The sequence below is a fragment of the Orcinus orca genome, chromosome 5 (genome assembly GCF_937001465.1).
Source record: "Orcinus orca chromosome 5, mOrcOrc1.1, whole genome shotgun sequence".
In the NCBI taxonomy this organism is placed as follows: Eukaryota; Metazoa; Chordata; class Mammalia; order Artiodactyla; family Delphinidae; genus Orcinus; species Orcinus orca.
The window spans coordinates 40,598,129-40,619,806 of NC_064563.1; the positions used below are offsets into that span (position 1 = coordinate 40,598,129).

At 41.2% G+C, this 21,678-nt stretch overlaps 1 protein-coding gene across 1 annotated transcript in view; it reads right to left on the minus strand.

The window, feature by feature from the left end:
• PLCH1 (phospholipase C eta 1) overlaps positions 1 to 21,678 on the minus strand; it is a 240,913-nt gene that overhangs the window by 201,458 nt on the left and 17,777 nt on the right. The window contains exon 2 of the mRNA XM_049709695.1: positions 12,336 to 12,454. Coding sequence (XP_049565652.1) covers positions 12,336 to 12,414 — 79 coding nt within the window. The 5' untranslated portion in view covers positions 12,415 to 12,454. The remainder of the gene's footprint in view (positions 1 to 12,335; positions 12,455 to 21,678) is intronic.

Here is a 21,678-nt window from a genome sequence, read left to right on the forward strand (position 1 = left end):
GCCTGCAGATGCAGGGAACACGGGTTTGTGCCCCGGTCCGGGAAGATCCCACATGCCCGTGAGCCATGGCCGCTGAGCCTGCGCGTCTGGAGCCTGTGCTCCGCAACAGGAGAGACCACAACAGTGAGAGGCCCGCATACCTCAAAAAAATAAATAAATAAATAAAACACTTTATACATTCTGCTTCCTGTTGTTAAGAATCTTCCCAAAGTATTTCTGTTTACCATCAGGAGGCTATGGATAACCCTGTGAGGTCAGTTAAGGCTAAAAGGTATATATTTGTATCATGCAACAAATATATCAGCTGTAATGTTAAGACAAGTCATACTTAAAGGGCACTAAGGAAGCATGATATTAAAAGGAATATGAAATAAATCTGTTGGAAGAAAATGACCATATGAAGGTGAGCATATCACTTGCCCCTCCCACTCCTCTGCATAAAATCAAGTTTCATACATCACTTTTGCTCAAACTAGCAAATAATTACGTACTGTTCTAAATCAGTAAATTAATTCGATTTAGTTTACTGATTAGATCAATATTTTAGTAAGTCAACAATTTTAGCCCAGTAATTCTCACCCCTCACAGTGCATCAAAATCACCTGAAGTTAAACAGAAAGATACTGATATAAGGAATAAAAGGATGAACACACAGGCCACCCACGCCCACCTGCCTAGAGATGATTTAAGTAGGATCGGGTAGAACCCAACCACCAGTATTTTGTAAGCACCCCAGCAGATTCTAATATATAACTAGAGTTAAGAATCACTACTTAGGACTTCCCTGGTGGAGCAGTGGTTAAGAATCCTCCTGCCAGTGCGGGGGACACGGGTCCGATCCCTGGCCTGGGAAGATCCCACGTGCCGCGGAGCAACTAAACCCGTGTACCACAACTACTGAGCCCGGGCGACACAACTACTGAAGCGGGCATGCCTAGAGCCCGAGCTCCGCAACAAGAGAAGTCACTGCAATGAGAAGCCCGTGCACCGCAATGAAGAGTAGCCCCCGCTCACAGCAACTAAAGAAAACCCACGCGCAATGGAGACCCAACGCAGCCTAAATAAATAAATAAATTATTTTTTTAAAAAGGATCACTACTTAGTCTTTGGTTTTTTGTTTGTTTTTTTGTGTGTGTGGTACGTGGGCCTCTCACTGTTGTGGCCTCTCCCGTTGCAGAGCACAGGCTCAGCGGCCATGACTCACGGGCCCAGCCGCTCCGCGGCATGTGGGATTTTCGCGGACGGGGGCACGAACCCGTGTCCCCTGCATCGGCAGGCGGACTCTCAACCACTGCGCCACCAGGGAAGCCCAGTCTTTGGTTTTTAAATCACTTTAAGAAAGTACAGACTTAAAACACATACTGAGATTATAGATTATTTCTTTAGTCTTTTCTATACTCTCCAACTTTTCAGTGGTGAACTTGTATTGCTATCAGAAAAAAATTAAGTGAAAAAAAATTTTATAGAAAACCAGCATCCACAAAATGCCAAGCATAAACCTTTAAGATTCAGTATAAAATAGGCTATCATCACAGAAAAATAACCATTATCAAATTCATGAATTCTATAGTTCCGTTGAGAGAATATGTATTTGCCACCTTAAGTCTGGAGTATTCAACACACCAGAATCTAATTGGTTGCCCACTGGAATTACCTGCAGAGTTCTAAAAATTCCCCCAGGCCCTAACCATAACCCAGACCAATTAATCAGACCCTCTGGGCTGGGACACGCACAACAGTTTTTTTAATACCCCCAGGTGATTCCAACATGCAACCAAGGCTGGGAACCATTGGCTAAAAGAGTTCATTAATACAAGCCTCTAGAGATAAGCCTCTGCTGAAAGGTATTAAAATTCTGACACTGATATAATTTCAAATAATGGTCATTTGTGGATATGTATTGATATTCAATTTGCCAAGGAATAAAATAGGACACTAAACAATAAATGTGTGCACTGTTCTCCCTTTAAATTGGGAATAAGTCACCACCTTCTACATTTAAATACAAGAAGTTCTGAGATCACTGTTATAAGTCAGTCACATATGCTGACCAAGAAAGGAATACTGACAAGACAAAATTGGACAAAAAATGTTTTCACAGATTCTACATTTATTCTACCCAAGTAGGTATTATTCTTGGGGTAACTTTGCTACCTAGAAGTCAGAAATGTACTCTCCTGTTGCTTGAGATTCTTAGATGAAAGGCCTAGATGCTCACCGTTTTTCTTGTTTGTAAATCTGAAATAAAAGTGCATCTTCTTAACTTTTAAAGAAGCTGTTTGATTATTCTCTTCATGCACCCCCAGGCCTCCTTTCCACCTCTCTTACTGAGAAAGCTGGTGCTTTTGTTTTGGTGCAGGTCTATTCTGCTCTCTGGGGTAAGAATTACCCTACAGATGACAACTCACTTCTGTGCCTGAAGATTTTCAGACTCAAGCAGCAGAGAATTTTAATAGTATGCAAAATACTGCAACTAAACATCTTTTATTAAGAGGGTTATTTTAACAGGCAAAACCTCCATTTTCAGAGTTGAATAAAATAAACCCATATATAACCAACATGGAAATTCTGGAAAGTATTATTAAATGAATTCAAAAAGTCTAAGAAATTCTTTTAAAGAAATGGGTTTTTCCTTTTCCACTTTGAGGCATTATACATTTGTAATCATCTTTTCTAAAGCACACTAGGACTCTCAGCAAAGTGGGCTTTCCCTTCTCAATCTCAGGAAGGAATGGTTTAGGTGCATTCTTTTGTTCTCCAAGGCAAAAGCATGAGTGAAGGGAAGAAGAGGGTCTGCAGCCAAGGAACTGATGTATTCCACAGCACAAAGATGAAAGGCCAAGAGGCGCATGAAAAGATGCTCAACATCACTGATTATCAGAGAAATGCAATACAATGAGGTGTCACCTCACACCAGTCAGAATGGCCAAAGTCAAAAAACCTACAAACAATAAATGCTGGAGAGGGTGTGGAGAAAAGGGAAACCTCTTGCACTGTTGGTGGGAATGTAAATCGGTACAGCCACTATGGAGAACAGTATGGAGGTCCCTTAAAAAACTAAAAATAGAGCTACCATATGATCCAGCAACCCCACTCCTGGGCAAATATCCAGAGAAAAGCATAATTTGAAAAGATACATGCACCCCAATATTCATTACAGCACTATTTACAATAGCCAGGGCATGGAAGCAACCTAAATGTCTATCAATAGAGGAATGGATAAAGAAGATGTGGTATATAGAGAGAATGGAATATTACTCAGCCATAAAAAAGAATGAAATGTCATTTGCAGCAATGGATGGACCTAGAGATTATCGTACTAAGTGAAGGAATTCAGACAGAGAAAGACAAATATCATGATATAGTTTATATGTGGAATCTAAAAACTTGGTACAAATGAACCTACTTACAAAACAGAAATAGAGTCACAGATGTAGAAAACAAACTTATGGTTACCAAGGTTAGGGGGAGGGATAAATTGGGAGATTGGGATTGACATATACACACTACTATATATTAAATAGAAAATCAACAAGGACCTACTGTATAGCACAGGGAACTCTACTCGATATTGTGTAATGACCTATATAGGAAAAGAATCTGAAAAAGAGTGGATATATGTATATGTATAACTGATTCACTTTGCTGTACAGCAGAAACTAACACAACATTGTAAATCAACTACACTCCAATAAAAATTAATTTAAAAAAAAAGATTAAAGGCCAAACTTGAAAGTGCAAAAATAATGAAACAGTAGGTGGTTCTTATCTCCACTGTAATTAAGATGAGTATATGCAATGCACTCTACTATGTACTGGAGATACGAGTGAGAACAGTCTCTACTCCCCTGGAACTTAGAAGTACAAGGAGGACAAAAATTAAACTGGTTATCACAAAATTAATTGTTTTATTACAACAGTGATAATACAATGAGGCAGCAATGCAGGGTGATAGGAGAGTATAAAAAGGGAACTGACCCAGTCTGGGAAGTCAGTATAAGCTTCTCTGCAGAGGGGACCCTTATTCTGGTGTCTGAAGGATGGGGTAGCAGCCAGCTAAGCAAAAAAGGGGTAAGTTTTGTGGGCAAGGAACGGGAAGGTCAGTGTAGCTGTGGTGCAAAGAGGGAGGGGAAGCAAGAGATAAGGCTGGCAAGGCAGCCGGGTACTGGTGCGGAAGAGGGAATTCTGCGCCAGACATGCTGAGTCTGAGGACCTGCAGGCATCAGTGGAGCTGTCAGGTAGGAGGATGGACATCTGGGTATGGTGCTAAGCCAGGAATACACTGTTGGGAGCTATCGGCACATAGATGGGAGTTGAAGCTGCTGGAATGGGTGAAAAACACACTAGGCTATGGGCTTTAAATTTTTAAAAAATCTGACTATCCCTTTGAAACCAACAGTTTGCATCTGTAACAAGCCCAAACATACCTGCTGAAAGGAATGAGCCCTAAAAATATATAAACTATCACAGGTCCACTGGGATGACTTTTCATGTACACAGTGTAAAGGACCAAACTGGAATTTTTAATCTTTGTTTGGATAGATGGGAGACAAGAGGGTTTTGTGATTACAAATACAATCACTAATAATTATTACTGTGGTCCAAGAAAAAAATCTGGATCTTTTGTATAACTAAATTAAATAATTATGCTGCTCTGGAAGAACCCTGAATCTACCCATGGAAAGACATTTCATCCTCGTATCAATCTCTGTGCATACGTTAGGCACAGAGTAGAAAAGACAACTGGGAAAATGAGAGAGCAGAGGAAAATTAATTATAATTATGGAAATGCAGATTAAAGAACAAAGGCTTAAATTTGTAACACAGGTCTAAGGGGACATAATGCTCTTATGTAACCACTTAAAACGTGAGAAGTCTGCAAATCTGAAGGAAAAGTTGATTCTTTATTAGATATATTTCTTCTAACTTAGTAAACAGAAAATTGGTATTCCCAAGCATAAGGAATAAAATAATCAAGGGCCCTTCTGCTTGACTGGACTCCCAATGGCCACAGGTTTGAGAGAACTTGAGAGTCTATCGGGAAAGGCCAGCCAAGGTTATCACTTAACACAACAGGCTTGTTTCAAACAACGACTAAAGCTAAAGCTTCAGAGACTGACCACTGTTAACTTCTCATCCACCTGGGCTTCCCAGGTATCCAGATCTTCAATTTGTCATTTTGCTACGCATTCCACCGGGATCTTTTTATGCCCTGCATCGTTACAGAATGTGAATGACCTCAACACGGAAAGCATGACAAAAGAGAACACAGTGGGTTCTCTTTTGTCAGCAAAATCCCATCAAATTAGAATTCCCGATGGGGAAAAGAGATGTCTCGGCCGAGACATCTCACCATGGATTTTTATAAATCTAGATCGTTGTTTGGCTCTGATCGATCCAGCTACACAACCTTGCAAGAAGCAAGCACAATAAAGAACACTAGTACCTTTGGGGAAAGGAAGTTTCTCTAATCCAAAATGTTCACGGACAAGGACCAGCCTGGAGTGGCTCTAGAGCGGTCCAAGGAGAACTGTCAGGGGTGAAGAGGGTGGGACTCCATCCATTCAAAATCACATGACCTGAACCCCTGTTATGTGCACAGCCTAGGCACCTGGAGTGGCACAAACAGTACTCTGAGGATTAAAATCGGAGCACCCCTCATTCCCAGAGACAAGCAGGGGAAGGGCTACAAAAGAATAGTTCAGAGGCTTCCTAAGGCTTGTGGGAGTAGCCCCCATAACAGCGTGAGTAGGTCTGGGAGGAAGACAGGAACAGCTTCATAACCAGCCCATCCTCCACAGCCCTCGGCAGCCTGCAGAACTCCACGTGCAGAAACAGGGAGATAAGAGAAAAGGCAGGGACCAGGCAGCTGCCCAAGAGTCCTCAGGGCAAGGGCAGCCAGGCTTCAGCCAGAGGGAATGAGAAATGGACAATGGGTGGGGCTGAAGGGAGACAGTGGGTCCTCTCTGCAGAGTCCTAGGTGACAGAGGGGTCAGGGTGAAACCAAACATCCACAGAAGAGAGAACAGGAGAGAGAGTCTTGATCACGTCACTGCCGCTAACATACAAACCGGCCGGGGTGAAGCTCAAAGACCTTTGCTTTCCCCCATCTCTCTTCCTTGTACCAAAATCTGAGGATGTAGGCCTTGAATTCCTCTTCAAGGAGAAGAACTATAGCAGAGCCAAATGAACGCCCCCCCTCACCCCTGACAGACAGGTCAGGCCCACGCTGCAGGTAAGGGAGAAGATGGGATTTAGATGAGTTTGAGATTAACCTTTTAAACTGGATTTGACCCTCAGTAACCAAAAGTAGCCAGAAAGTAATAGAATTGCCCAAGATGTTGCAAAGTATTTTTTAAAGTAGCAACTGGTGAAAAATAAAACAATTTTGTTTATATGCTACACTAAGTTGAGAATGTTCAATAAGCCAGTTTGGTCATCATGGAGAAAGACCAAAAAAAGAAAAAAAAAAAGGAAATGAACTTTGGATTTTGATATAAATAGCATTTCACTGAGACTTTCCTTGACAATTTTCTCTGTCTCCAAGGGATGAAGGAAGAACACACGTTACCAAAAAGTTATAGAATAAGATTGTTTCATACTAGCTCACGTTAAAGTTTGTGTTCTAACTAGATATAAGTATGTACTTTTGCAAGGCCTGAATGGCTGGCTCTAATTTGTCTCAGGCAAGTACATAAATCAATTTGGTCAGTTAATTCACTGCAAATTCCCCAGCTGGCCTCTGTTTACAAGTGGCCTGAGGTGGGGAAGTGGAGAAACAAGCATTTCTCGAAATTTTACCACTTAGGAAGAAGTTTAGAGGTCATTTGTCCTAAATTGAAGCATTTTGCTGACATGGAAACTTAGTCCGAAAGGAACAACTCATCCAAAGCAGCCCAGAGGGAGGGTGGCCCCTGCAAGATGCCACACGTGGGACAGGCCTTGCTCCCTTTGCTGAGCCTTCACTGCCTCTGGCATGTTCACGAGATGCCCCTGAACATCACAGACCTGAAAGTATACCTGCCCTCCGTGCTTTCTGCCTGGTGGCCATGGAAGGGGGAGGGGGAGACTTGAGTGTGGGGCTAAAGAGGAATCTTCTGGGCAAGGCTGCTTCCAGAATTAGTTCTATTACATCATTTAAATGACTCAAGTACATTCTCTCCCTTTAAGGCCTATCTTTTTTTTTTTTTTTTGTACTTTCTCTCAACTGTCTTTGAAATTTTTTCCATTCAGTGCTTCCTCTAAGAGATAATACTTTTGATCTTAATGATGGTCACAATATCTTGACTATCATTGCATTAGCAGGAATTCTCTGTGTGCTGGTGTTTTTCTGGACCTAGAAGAGGATGTATATACAGTCATTGGCTGGAAAAGCTAGGGTCTGACTCAGTTAAGAAATGACACTCTGATAAAAAAATCCAGTAATGCCCCAAACCGCTAAAGCAGACAGGCTGCCAAAGTCATACCTTGCTAATAAACTGGCCTAAATGAATGAGAACCGAAATTCATGCCTGCGTAATTTCATTCTCCTTTCATATTTACCAGGCCGGATCTGGCATTCTTCTTTTTTACAATGAGGATGGAATTCCAGTGAGAACTTCTCCACTCTTCTTTGAGTATAATGACGTTTGTCCTGAAAGCTTGTCAGTCCTAGCTACTGGTCCCTCCATGTTTGGGAGGGACTCAAGAACAACCCTACACACACACACACACACACACACACACACACACACACACACACACACACATGAGGGACTCAAGAACAACCTACACACACACACACACACACACACGAGGGACTCAAGAACAACCCTACACACACACACACACACACACACGAGGGACTCAAGAACAACCTACACACACACACACACACACACACACACACACGAGGGACTCAAGAACAACCCTACACACACACACACACACACACACACGAGGGACTCAAGAACAACCTACACACACACACACACACACACACGAGGGACTCAAGAACAACCTACACACACACACACACACACACGAGGGACTCAAGAACAACCCTACACACACACACACACACACGAGGGACTCAAGAACAACCCTACACACACACACACACACACGAGGGACTCAAGAACAACCTACACACACACACACACACACGAGGGACTCAAGAACAACCCTACACACACACACACACACGAGGGACTCAAGAACAACCTACACACACACACACACACACACACACACATACGAGGGACTCAAGAACAACCCTACACACACACACACACACACACACACACACACACATATAAAGGGAAATGCAGCTTTTTGCCAGTGCAAAGGTAACTACAAAGTTTACAATCAAACAAGAATCTTCCTCCCCTTCATTGCCATCTTGTCAGCCCTCTCTTCCCATGTTCTGGCCTGTAGGACACTCCCGTTCACCACACATCCTGTTTGACTACACAGAGACCACAATGTTGCTGCTAGAAGGGAACTTTGGAATCTGGAAAAACCCTCATTTTAGAAAGAGGGAAACTGAGGGTCACCTAGGTGACAAAGGCTACACAAGTGAGTCATAAAAATGGAGCTAGAACTAGTCTCTGGGATCCAATTCAAACCTACTTTGCTTTACAAACTGGCAGTCCAGTTTCTGTCCTACATCACCAATTAGGCCTCTGGCCAGGAAGGGGAGGCTGGCTAAAAACTAATTATTTAATAAGCTAATTAGTTTGATTAGAAGTTTTTTGTGAGGCAAAGTCAAAGTACATATAAAGCACTTTTTAAAAAACATACTACATAAATATTTAATACCAGAACTATCCTTAATTTTATCCCTAGATAGTAAGAGACACTCAATTCAATTCAAAACATTTCTAGTCTAGATTTGTCTTGGTCATTCAGAAACATTCATATAACAACATGAGAGCAACAGAAATAAATTTCAATATAGTAAGTAGGGGTGATACCATATAACTTACAGGAAAGCAACATCACAATTTTTTCAACATCACAATTATAACTAGCAATGCATGAAAACAAAAATTAAGTCACCTCCAAGTAGGAACTCAAATGTTTGAAAAAAGCTTATGTGCATTAGAAATTGGATATATATAAATTGTAAATACACTGATAGCAGGTTTAAGAATGTGTGTCCCAGGTCAGAAAAAAATGCTGCAATTCACGACAGCCAAGAGAAAGAGCTGAGGGTACAGGTAATTTTCAAATAAAAATAATTCATGAAAATATAAGCCATTAAAGCAAGGTTCATACTACACAAATTATTCTTTGCCCAAGTTTTTTCTCTATATCAAACATGTTAAAACAAAAGCCAACTAGAGAAAACCTCTAGCAATTGGCTTCTTTGATAGGCTCAAAATCCCTTTGGATTCAAGATTCCCTAAAAATCTGGGCAAAGGCCAGGACAAGTGGGAAATACAAAAACAGCTCATCATAATGCCTACCAGGGGTCCTCTCCTGACTGACACAGAATTGTCAATTCAATCAGCTCATTTCTGTTGCCTAGTACCCACCGTTTCCTACCTTTTCCAGGTATTCCATTCCTACATCAGGATTGTTGCGAAGATGAGAGGAGATAAAAGACCGGGTAGAAACATACAATTAGTGTTATTCTGTTACTCCAATTTGGGTTGGGAGATTGTGGGTAATTTTCTACATTGTTTCCAATGAGAACCTACCTCCTCTATACTCAGAAAGGGAGGCTATGAATGTGCTTTATGAACTGTGAAACAGTATACAAATATTACATTTTTATTTTTACTTTTATTGACCCCCTACTGCCCACCTAGTCCTCTTTTTAAGGTGGTTCCTTTCTCCTGGGAATACTGCTTAAGTCTGGCTAGCACAATTTGCACATCTGAGTCTGCATATTCTAAAAGTCTATTATCTTGCAGAGGAAATGGTTCTTTTCTGTTTATAATGAAGGTGTTTTGTTTCTTTTTGTTTGGCTTGATTTGGTTATGTAAGGAGAGTTACCAGCAGACCAGGAGAATCCCCTCTAAAAGAAATCTGACCTTTCTAACTCAACCTGTCCTGTCTTTTCTCATAAATGTTCAGAAATCATCTACAAAGATGTTATCACTAGTGCCCCCTTGGCTTAAAATACACCAAGACTCCTCACAATCCTCCATGAAGTTAAATAAATTCCTGTCTTCACAGACATTACTTTTCTGCAGAAGTAAATACAGTGGAAGAGCAGAGGCATCGTTCTTTCCTGAATTACATATCCTTTGGCATAGAGATCCAAAATGATATTTTAACTATCAGAAATACTTAAAGCTACTGCTTTATTATAAATGACCAGAATCATAATTCTAACTGGCTTTAGTCCTTTTAATCTTGGGAAGATTTGATATCTCTAAATCTTCTCAAATGAGGAATTCTTCAACGTAAGTAACCAAGTCATATTTTAAGTATTCTACTGCCCTCTTGTGAATCTCATGTTCAGAGACAAGATAGCTCACAAAATACATACAGCAACTGTAATTCTCAGAAATACTTCAGTGGAATCTCAGAGACTAGAACTAGGAAGAACCTAAAACATCATCGAGACCAGTACACTCATTTCACAGACGAGAAAACTGAGATGCTGAAGGATTATATAACGTAGTCAAGATCAGACATGGCTAGTTAATAGCAGAGCGAATACTGCTGAATAGAACTTAAACCTCTCAGAGTGTTAATTTTTCTATTAAAATGGAGGTGCAGCCTGGAAAAAAAATAGTGGGGTTTTGGAGTTAAGCAGACACGAGTTTGATTTTAGATCACCACTTCAACAACCTCCCCAAACCTCTGTTTCCCCATCCATAAAATGGGATGAATAATAACTATCGCAAAGGTGTTGAAAGGATTCAATAGGATCATGTTCCTCAAGCCCTCAGCAAAACTATCAGCAATACAGTAATTCACTAAGTGGTAGCACAGTTTTAACAATACATAGGAAATTGTTTTTAAGTTGTTATAGCCTTTGAGATCTCTGGACAAAGGTATTCTAAAATAATGAATAAATAAAATCTGAACTTTTTCAAAATTGGCACAAAACTTGGAAAAAATAAAGCTAATTTTTCTAACTCCTGTGTTTCTTTATATTTATTCTTTTTTTTTTTTTTTAATACAAGTAAATTTGTAACAGAAAGCACCACACAGCAAACACTGTGTGAGAGATGAAGCAACGAACAGGGTCCTTAGATGAGGTTCACAGGAAAACAAAGCAGAACTCAGTGCCAGCGTGTTAAGTCACCATATCTTAGTCTCCTTTGCTAAGAGGCTGTCGCTGCTGCGATGCCAAGAGAGCCAGCCTGGAAGGGTAGAGGCTAGAATTTTAGATCTGACCTTGCTAATAGCTGACTATGCCAACTTGGGCTGGTCATTTCATCTCTGCTTCCCTTTCTTGACCTGTAAATGAAGGCATCCTCTACGGAGTAAAGTCCGATAGTGAGGTGGCATAATGAACGTGAAAAAACATTGTAAGATGTGCTTTAACAAAGTAAGTAGGGTTAAGTTTGTTATCTTAAACTTAATCTAAAGCAATAAAAAAACAGTAAGTCTGCACTAAATTGGGGAAGAAAAACCAAACTTAGAAAGTTGAAGGTAGCTTAGATCAAGGATTCTGTTCAGTAGCACTCCACTTCTCATGAAATCTCTCTTCCCTCTACAATTCCACCAGCTCTTAATGGAGATTACTCCAAAAATTCTGCCAACACATGAATCTCTGACTCTTAAGTAAATTTCACTCAAGGGCACCCTGATATCAGGATTGACAGAGCTTATCCCTGGCTGTATAACACAAAACAAATATGCCAGCAGGGTAAAGGCAATTCATCTTAGTTTGCCATGAAAATGACTAATGTTGATTATTCTCTGATTTACAGCTGCAGTCATCCAACCTGATCGTTATGGTTAAGTGCCCTCACCTGCTCTGTTTTTATATGGAGCCTGATAGAAGGCACACACCATGCTGGTTATAAGCCCTGATTGATGATCCACCGATATTAACCGAGAACTACCTAATGGGTCTAGCTCCCCCAATTTCAAACATCGGAAAGGGATATTACTGGAGTTGACAGTGTAGTAGAAGAGGAAAGGCACTGACATAAACTAACCTGAGAGGTAGAAAGTAACGATGCTGTTATGGCTGCTGAGGGGTGGCCCACAGCTTGCAACTCTGCGGAATGAGTCCAGTGGGGATTCTTGGGTAATTTTTCAGCAACAAGTTAACTCAGGCTCTTGGTTCAACCCAACAATCATACCACATTTGCATCCAGAGTGCTGGAATAAAAGTGCTCTCAGAAACAAAAGATCCGCCTACAGGAGTAGAAAAGGCAACTCACCGTGAAACAGACTGTTGTCCACCAGAAAATGCCTGCGGTACTGCACACAGTTCCTTTTCTCCAAGTTCCAGTAACTCATTGTCAGAAGATTTCTGGCACAGCATCAAAACAAAATTGCTCTGTCAAGGGAAAAGGAAGGAGACAAAAATGAAGAAGGCAGAAGCCACACACTCACGCTGGCCACCTGACGCCGTTAGTCCCCAGGCCTTAGCGGGCAGCACGCAGGCCTCACACCTTCCCCACGTGGGGAGCTGGAATGCCCCAGGCCCCAAGAAATTCCCCACAAGTCTTCCCACTGGATAGAAGGTCACTTAACATACCACAACAGGAGCTTTTTCTAATAGCACCTGAAGGGGCTCAAAGTTACCGTTGTCCTGGGGGGGAAAAAATCAATCCACCAATGGAGAACAAGTTTCAGAACTGGTTTATGTGCTCCAGGCTTCGCCCGCACTCAGCCAGGACTCAAACCAGTCAATGCTGGTAGCTTTTCAGGAAATCTCAGTTGCAGGCGGGGAGGGGACTAACAGGAGGGTGACTGACATTCCCAGTTTCCGACTTTTGTGTCAGCACCAGTCTGGTGGACTGCGTGCCTGACCAATCCAGGGAAATCTTGGAAATTATAATGGCATCCATGTAGCCATGGGCCAGGCAAACACAGCAACAAAGGCTGCCTCCCTCTCTTGGACTCACTGTGGGTGCCCATTTAGGGCCCCTAGGGCCTGCCTCTGCCCCCTGTAACCAGAGCCGGGTGAACAAGCAGTGGGCCTGCTCCTCCAGAAGGCTTGCCCCTCCACGGACAGAGAAACACAGTGCTAACCAGAGCAAGGACTTGAAAAGCAGAGATGCCAGCTGATGAATTAGACTCCTCCAAAAGCTGGTGTGCATAACCCCAAACAAGGCTCCCTTTGTTCACAGGATCTGGCTAAAGCAACTTTTCAGAATTCCATCTTCTTTTCTGGTCACAGAATAAAGCCAGGCAAAACCAAGCAAGGCTGGCATGAAGGAAAATCCACAGGTGGGAAACAATTTGTCATCTGTCCTATTAAAGCAATCTAGACTTTTGTAAAGGCACTCCAGGATGGAGTCAGTACTGAAAACAACAAATGATCAGAGCTGTGCCTATTCGTTAATGGAACCACAATTGGTGTAGGTTCCTAAAGCTTCTGCCAGAGCTTCTCCTTGGCTCCCTAAGCCTCATTCTTCCACCCTCCCCTACCTGTAACCTATCCTACCTTTTCTCAGGCTCCAGGAGACCTGACCCCCCCCCCTTCTTCTTACCCCACCCCCACCTGGCTAAATCTGGCTGCTTCTCCCACTCCCTGGGGCTGAGGGTGAGTCCCATCACGCCAAGATACAATCACTCACGGAAAAAACTGTAAAATAAGATAGAAAACAGGTGATTATGGAGACAACCCTCTCTGCCCCCTCCCCACCCAGTATTCCATACTACAAGGATTTCTCTCAAAAAGTATTTTAGGTATACAGTTAGATATGCTCAGTTTTAAAAAAACTCAATACTGAAACTCAAAAAAAATTTTTTCATTGAAAATCCCCTCTTCCCTCATTTCATGTCTCTCTCCTGGAATGACCACTTTTGCTTGGTGTGAATCATTCCAGTCTTTTTTATGCATTTATTTATACATGTATTCATGTATTCGATTTTGAAGACACGTTTTTAATAAGAATACCTTTTTTCAAGAATTGGAAATAATTTTCAGTAATATCAGTAGTAACTATTTCCTACAAAAGTATATTCATGATTTATATTAGAAATATTTTACAAAGAAAAATATTTTAGGTTATACAGAATTAAGGAGAACTGTCTGTATTCATGCTAACTTTTCCTTAGTAACTTGATCTTATGGTTTCATGTGTCATTCTTCTTTTTTTTAACATCTTTGTTGGAGTATAATTTATTTACAATGGTGTGTTAGTTTCTGCTGTACAACAAAGTGAATCAGCTATATGTATACATATATCCCCATATCCCCTCCCTCTTGTGTCTCCCTCCCAGCCTCCCTATCTCACCCCTCTAGGTGGTCACAAAGCACCAGCTGATCTCCCTGTGCTATGCAGGTGCTTCCCACTAGCTAGCTATTTTACATTTGGTAGTGTATATATGTCATTGTTACTCTCTCACTTTGTCCCAGCTTACCCTTCCCCCTCCCCGTGTCCTCAAGTCCATTCTCTACGTCTGCGTCTTTATTCCTGTCCTGCCCCTAGGTTCATCAGAACCATTTTTTTTTTAGATTCCATATATATATAAATATATATATATATATATATATGTTAGCATACGGTATTTGTTTTCCTCTTTCTGACTTACTTCACTCTGTATGACAGACTCTAGGTCCATCCACCTCACTACAAATAACTCAATTTCGTTTCTTTTTATGGCTGAGTAATATTCCATTGTATATATGTGCCACATCTTCTTTATCCAATCATCTGTCGATGGACACTTAGGTTGCTTCTCATGTGTCATTCTTTATTTTGCCCTCTCTGTTCATTCTCAATCCAAGGAAGGTTAGCGGAATCAGAAGATCAAAGAATAAGGTGCTTTTGTGTATAGTCAACAAAACACAAGCACATACCTGACTCTCATTTGGCCCTTCCTTTTAACCAGATGAAAGGAGAGAAGAGGATGTTAGAGTCTGTGACTCACCCATGCTGCTAGGAAAAAGCAGCAGTGGGACTTGAAATCGTACCTTTGGATTACAAACTCTTCTGGGTAGGTGTTTTTAAGAAGAGGGGACTCAGTTTAAATGGTTGAACTAGAACACAAAGGTATATGTAATTGAACCCTATGGTCTCCAGGCTGTGTGCCCCCTATTTTGGTTAATCATGGGCATGTCTTACCTCCCCTGGCATCTGTTTGCTGCTGAAGGGCAGACAGTAAGCCACCCCTGGGTGCCAGACCTGAGCTGGGCACACATTACAGGCCCTCAGTAAACGTCAGTGACGTCCTCGTTCTATGCCGCATTTCCTGGATTCCCTCCAGTATGAGACTGAAGGAAGGAAGTGCCCACTCTGGCCTCCAGAATCACAGCAAATGATTTCAAAATTGAGAGATACCGGAGGTGGAGGTAATGAATGGAGTCAGTAGGGCTGAGGCAGGGGAAGAGACAGCTGTGCAATAAAGCCAATCTCAGCCACAACCAGATTTAGATGAACCAGCGGCCCAGCACTCACTAAGGGGAAGCAACTGAAAGGGACCTTAGAAACGAGCTCAAACCCCACATGGTGTAGCCAGAAGGAAACTGAGGCCCAGAAAGTAGGTGTAACTTGCAAGATAGCACTGCTAGGTAGCTATTCGAGAAAGCTGGCAGGAACCCCAGGCTCAGCAGTACCAAAGCAGGGATCTTTTGAGTGTTTCATGATCCCATTTGTGTGAACAGAATGGGTGAAAATATCCACTAAAATATACTTTCATTGATTTAATATTTGCTATTTAATATATGTTACATTTGGAACTCTTTATAGAACATACAGATCCCCAATCCTTGTAAATTAATACCTGACAGTGACTAAGGAACATCGGGTAGAGAAACAACTCATTATTAAGACTAGTTTCAAATTCTGCCTTCAGAACAAGGTTAATATGAACTTTTTTCGTGGATGGTAAAGTTATAGGAAATGTTATATGTATGTATTTTACTTATCTTTAACAATTTCTTTTTATCCATTTTTAGAACTTGAAACATGCAGAAAAGCTAAAAAACAAAAAACAAAAAACTTATATAGTGATATCACTTACCACCCAAAGACAACTACCATGGATACTGTGGTCTTTTTTTTAAACAAACTAGATCCTATTAATTTGAAGCCTTTTTTCTTTTCATATAACTTACTAATATATGGTGACATTCTAGCCATATCAATAAACATACTTCTACAGAATACATATGTGATTTGAAAAAGTGTAATCAGCTCTACTCAAAACCTCCAAACTCCAAAAACTCTAAAGCAGCAACAAGAAATAAAAGAAGACAAGCAAGTATGCAGAGGATTCATCAGATGAACTAAAAATATCTAAAAAGTTGAAATGTTCCTAAGCCCATTTTTTAAAAATTTTATTTATTTATTTTTGACTGTGTTGGGTCCTCATTGCTGCGCATGGGCTTTCTTCTACTTGCGGAGAGCAGGGTCCACTCCTTGCCACGGTGCCCGGGTTGCTCACTATGGTGGCCTCTCCCACCGTGGAGCACGGGCTCCAGGCGCGTGGGCCCCAGCAGCCGTGGCACACGGGCTCAGCAGCTGCGGCTCGCAGGCTCCAGAGCACAGGTTCAGCAGCTGTGGTGCACGGGCCTAGCCACTCCACAGCATGTAGGATCTTCCTGGACCAGGGTCTGAACCCTTGTCCCCTGCATTGGCAGGCGAACTCCCAACCACTGCACCACCAGGGAAGCCCCCTTAAGCCCATTTTATAAGCGATTAGTAACTTTTATAACATTCCACATTTCTTTATTTTTGCCATTTTTTTCTATAGATACATGACCAAAGTTGCCAGTGTCAAACTACAGACCAGACATAAACCTGTGGTGGCAGGACACCATGAAGAAAGAAAATATTAGAAATTCGAGGACACTTTTCACTAAGAAAAGCAGGAACAATTTTGATTAATAAGCATTTGTCAATGCGTTTAAAATGCCACAAAGGAAAGAGAAATCCTTCACAGCAACACCCACTCATTTTAACTAAAGCCCCCTAAGAAAAAACACACAATGGCAGCCACCTACTGGTTGTTCCCCTGCTTCCTCTGGTTTTCCTCTAGGAAACACCTTCTCCCACTTTCTTTCCATGAGACTTAGCTGGTGTCAACTCCATCCCTATTCAGGTGAGGACGTGGTTTAGGTCTGACAAAGCTGAGCACTGCCTCCCCCAGGCCATACTAGTACAGATGGTGCACATAGCCCACCTAATTCAGACCACTGAGAGTCAGGCATGGATGTCTGTCTGAACTGTTGGAGAAAAGAAATTTTCTTTTCTGTTGGACTCAAGGTTGTGAGGCTGTGAAGTTGTGAAGCCTAGAAACCTAGAACTCCTGGCAGCCATCTTGTTACTACAAGAGAAGAAAAAATCTATGTGGGACTGGATTCAACCCAGAGGAATGAAGATAAACTTGGTCCTACTGATATCATTTAAGGCACACCTGAAGCCAGATCTCTCCCTGTACTTTTTAGTTAAATGAGCCAGTACATTCCCTTCCTTGCTTTGTTTAGTTTTGTTTAAACCATATTGAGCTGGGTTTACTGTCACTTGCAACCAAAGAGTTCTGACTGATGAAATGTGTCAGCAAATCAGAGTAAAGAGAGCCCACAGGGCAGTCATGAGCTCTCTTTTTTGGTTTCATCTCTAACAGTTGACTCACTGGGGGACCTTGGGCCAGGTTTTTTAGCTGGTCCTCTGAGTTTCAAAATATGACTCCCTATTTACTTGGGCTTTCCCTAGGGATATGCCGCATTCAAGTCCTTTGTTTTGGTAGTAAAGGATTCCCTCACACCCCTTGAAGGTGTATTTAAGCAGAGCAAACCCTGAAATCTTTTCTTCTTTAGAATTCTCTTAACTGTTTTTACATGTGAGGCAAATCTATATCACTGCTTTAACATGAGTTTTATGGAACACTACAAATCTGCTCAAGCCACTTGAATGGCTTAATAAAAGACAAACTATTCAAGTTCATATATGGAAATCAGAGTTCTAACAAAGGAAAAGGAAGAATAGGAGAGTCTTAAAAGAGAACTTTGGGGAAGGGGGAATATATTCATATATGTGTATGTATGTGTATATACACACACAAACACACTTTTTTAAGTACAGGGATTTGTTACTACATGCTATCTCCACCTCTTCACCTACTGTGACTGCTACTACCACAGCCAATTCTTCTCTGGCACCCCTCTTCCATAAAAACCAACACTCCCACTCCCACTCTTTTATATTCTTTCTTTCTTAAAAATAATATATTATTTGGGCTTCCCTGGTGGCGCAGTGGTTGAGAGTCCGCCTGCCGATGCAGGGGACATGGGTTCGTGCCCCGGTCCGGGAGGATCCCACATGCCGCGGAGCGGCTGGGCCCATGAGCCATGGCCGCTGAGCTTGCGTGTCCGGAGCCTGTGCTCCCCAACGGGAGAGGCCACAACAGTGAGAGGCCCGCGTACCGCAAAAAAAAAAAATAATAATAATATATTATTATTTGTAAATCATTTTATGGTTCATACAATATTTCCATTTCTATCTTGTATTTTTTTAAAAAAAGATCCTTACAATAGCCCTATAAGTCATGCATCATTAAGCATGAGTTCAAAGAGGCTAATAGGAAATAGTAGGTTGCAAATTCATGTCTTCTGACTCCAAATCCACTGTCCCAGTCCCAGGGCTATACTCTGTCCAGCCGTGTTTCCTCCCTGACACTCCTTCCCTATGGAAAGAACCTAGAGTTGTATTACTCATAATATACAAGGTATAATTCTTCTCATATCCACCACTCAATCCAACTCCACTATGGGTCAATGAAGGGGAAGAGCCAGAAGGAGGAGAAGAGATGACTAAATGAAACATTACTTATTCAAAATATACCTACCTTGTCCCTCCAGCCAGGAGACTTTGGAGTATACAGACTGGAGGGGATCCAAGCAAAGTGTCAGTTCTTTGAGAATCAAATGGTGGGAGGTTTCTTTGCAATGAAATTTGAGTGAGCTATTTGGACAAAGCTCAGAAACACCAAGGCCAAATTTTCGAGCCAGAAATCATTGTGAAAACTATCTGAGGGGTTCATGTGCTTTCCAAATTGCTAACAACAGGGAGGAAGGCTATAGCCAGAAATTAAAACAATGCATAAACTCACCCTGCTGTTGGAAAAGGAGTAACTGCTTCATGGGATGCGGTAAGGCATCAAGGGACAATGGGAAAATGTCTGACTGGATGTCAAGAGGCCAGAGTTGCAGCCCAGTCCGCCCTCTGACTAAACAGTGTCAGGTAAATCTCTTCACTCCCCTGTGCTCGGGCTGCCTCATCTTTGGAACAAAAGACGAGTGGTGGTGAATGAGATGCTCTCTCAGAGCTTCCAAACTTAATATTCTACAATAATAAGGACTATGGGCAACCCGTACCCCCGACTAATATCCCCATCATTCAGCTGTAATTATAAATTAAAATAGCCCTGAGAAACCACAGAGTTAATTCCCATTAGTATACCCTTTAACTCATATGCAGAAGTGATTTCCTTCTCCTTAAGCCTCGCTGAGAGACAAAAGACATAACTAATATGCTCTGACAGCAATATTCATACAACAGCAAGTGCTTAGAAAGAGGAAGGCAGAGGGGAAAAGTCCCCAAACTGTGTCCTGCACCTCACAGCCTCTGACACAACACGTTTGGGAATTTCTGCACCAAGTTCTCTCTAATGGTTGAGAATTCAAACTCAGTCCAGTTAAAAGCTAAGATTTCAAAGACAGCTGCTCTTCTCTCATTTCTCCACTAATTTTAAGACAAACAAATCAAGAGACTTACACAGCGCAGGGATGGGATGGGAGGGCCCACGGCTCCTGTCCCTGGACCAGGCCTAGACTAACAGGTTCTAAAGCAGCTCAGACGCCTGGGTCAGAAGGCCCTGGTCAGAGGGGCCCCACTCCACTCCGCAGATGGCAGGTCACTATCCTCCCCTCCCCCTTCATAAACTCCCTCCCCCACTTCCCACAGGTTTCCAAGCACTGCCAAACTGGTTGTTAAAGGGCTCTGCAAACAGCTTAATTCCATAGCTAGCCCCCTCCCAGCTATGTACACACAGGGAAAGAAATAAAAGGGTACTTTGTTCATTTTTTAAGGCTCACAGGGGACACCACTAAACCCCAAGTTCCCTGTGTGTTTTCTTTAAACCATCAGGAGCTGAAAATATTCTGAGCTAAGTTGAGCAGTGAGATACAATCACCCTCCAAAGACACATGGATGCTTCATTTGAAAGGGCTGGTTTCAAGTATATAATAATAGGTATCCAGTGCTTGAAAGAGTTCATACCTTTTGGTTCAGTAATTCAGCTGCTGGAAATATATCAAAAAGAAATCTTTAAAGATACAAAAATGTATACACAAAAAATATTCACTGCATCATTTTTTATGATGCAGAAGAATTAGAGCACTAAACAGTCAGCTACTGGGGTAGCACTGACTGTAGGTTAGATATTAACAATTGTGTTCTGCAAAAACTTTGTAAGTGAACATGGAAAATGCTCATGATACGATGCTATGTGAAAAAATAGGATACAGTATGTATCAACCATCAAAAGCAGTATTGCATAGAATAATGGATCTTCATCTTAAGAAACAAAGTGCTTTTAATATTTTACCACTAAGTGTAATGTTTGCCATAGGTTATTTGTAAATATTCTTTATGTTAAGAAAACTGGCTCTATTCTGATTTTCTGAACAGCTTTTTGCATAATTTGATATTAAACATTATAAGACATTTTCTCTGCATCTACTTAGATCATAAGATATGTCTCCATTAATCTGTTAATATGAATTTTCTAATGTTAAATCAACGCTGCAATCCCAAGATAATACATTGTGAACAAATTGGATTTATCTTTTTAACACATTGCTAGATTTGGCCTGCTCAGGTTTTATGATTGTTACATGTATATTTCTAAGTAAGTGTGGCCTATAATTTCCATTTCTCATATCGTTCTTGACACGTTTTTATACTGAGGTTATCACAGCTTCAAAAAATGTATCTCTATTCCCTGGAATGATTTATGCAAGTTTGAAATTACTTTTTCCTTGAGTGCTTGGTAGAACTTGCTCATAAACCCATCTAAACCTAGACCTTGCTTTATGGAGAAATATTTGACTAATGGTTTATTTAATTTAAAAATTATAGAATTATTCAGCCTAGTTTTTCTAATTTAGTTTCAATAAGTTATACTTGTCTAGAAAGGTATTCACTTCCTCTAAGCTTTCAAATGTTTTAGCATAATGTATTTCATAACTTTTTTTTACTATCTACATCTGCTTTTCCACTCCTAATATTGTTTAGGAATATTGTGCCTCTCTCTTCTTTTGAAATCGGCCTCACCAGGTGTTCATCAACATTACTAGCTTTTACCAAGAACCAAACTGTATCATTTTTGATCCTCTCCATTGAATAATATGGAATTATTATTATTTCCCTCCATCTATTTTCTCTGGGTCTACTTTGCATCTTTTTCTAACTCTTCAACTTCAACATCTAGCTAATTTTCAGGCTTTCTTCTTTTCTAATATAAGCATTTATACATGCTTTAGCTGCTTATCCCCACCCCAAGTCTTGACCCAAAATATTTTTGTTATCATTCAGTTAAAAATAT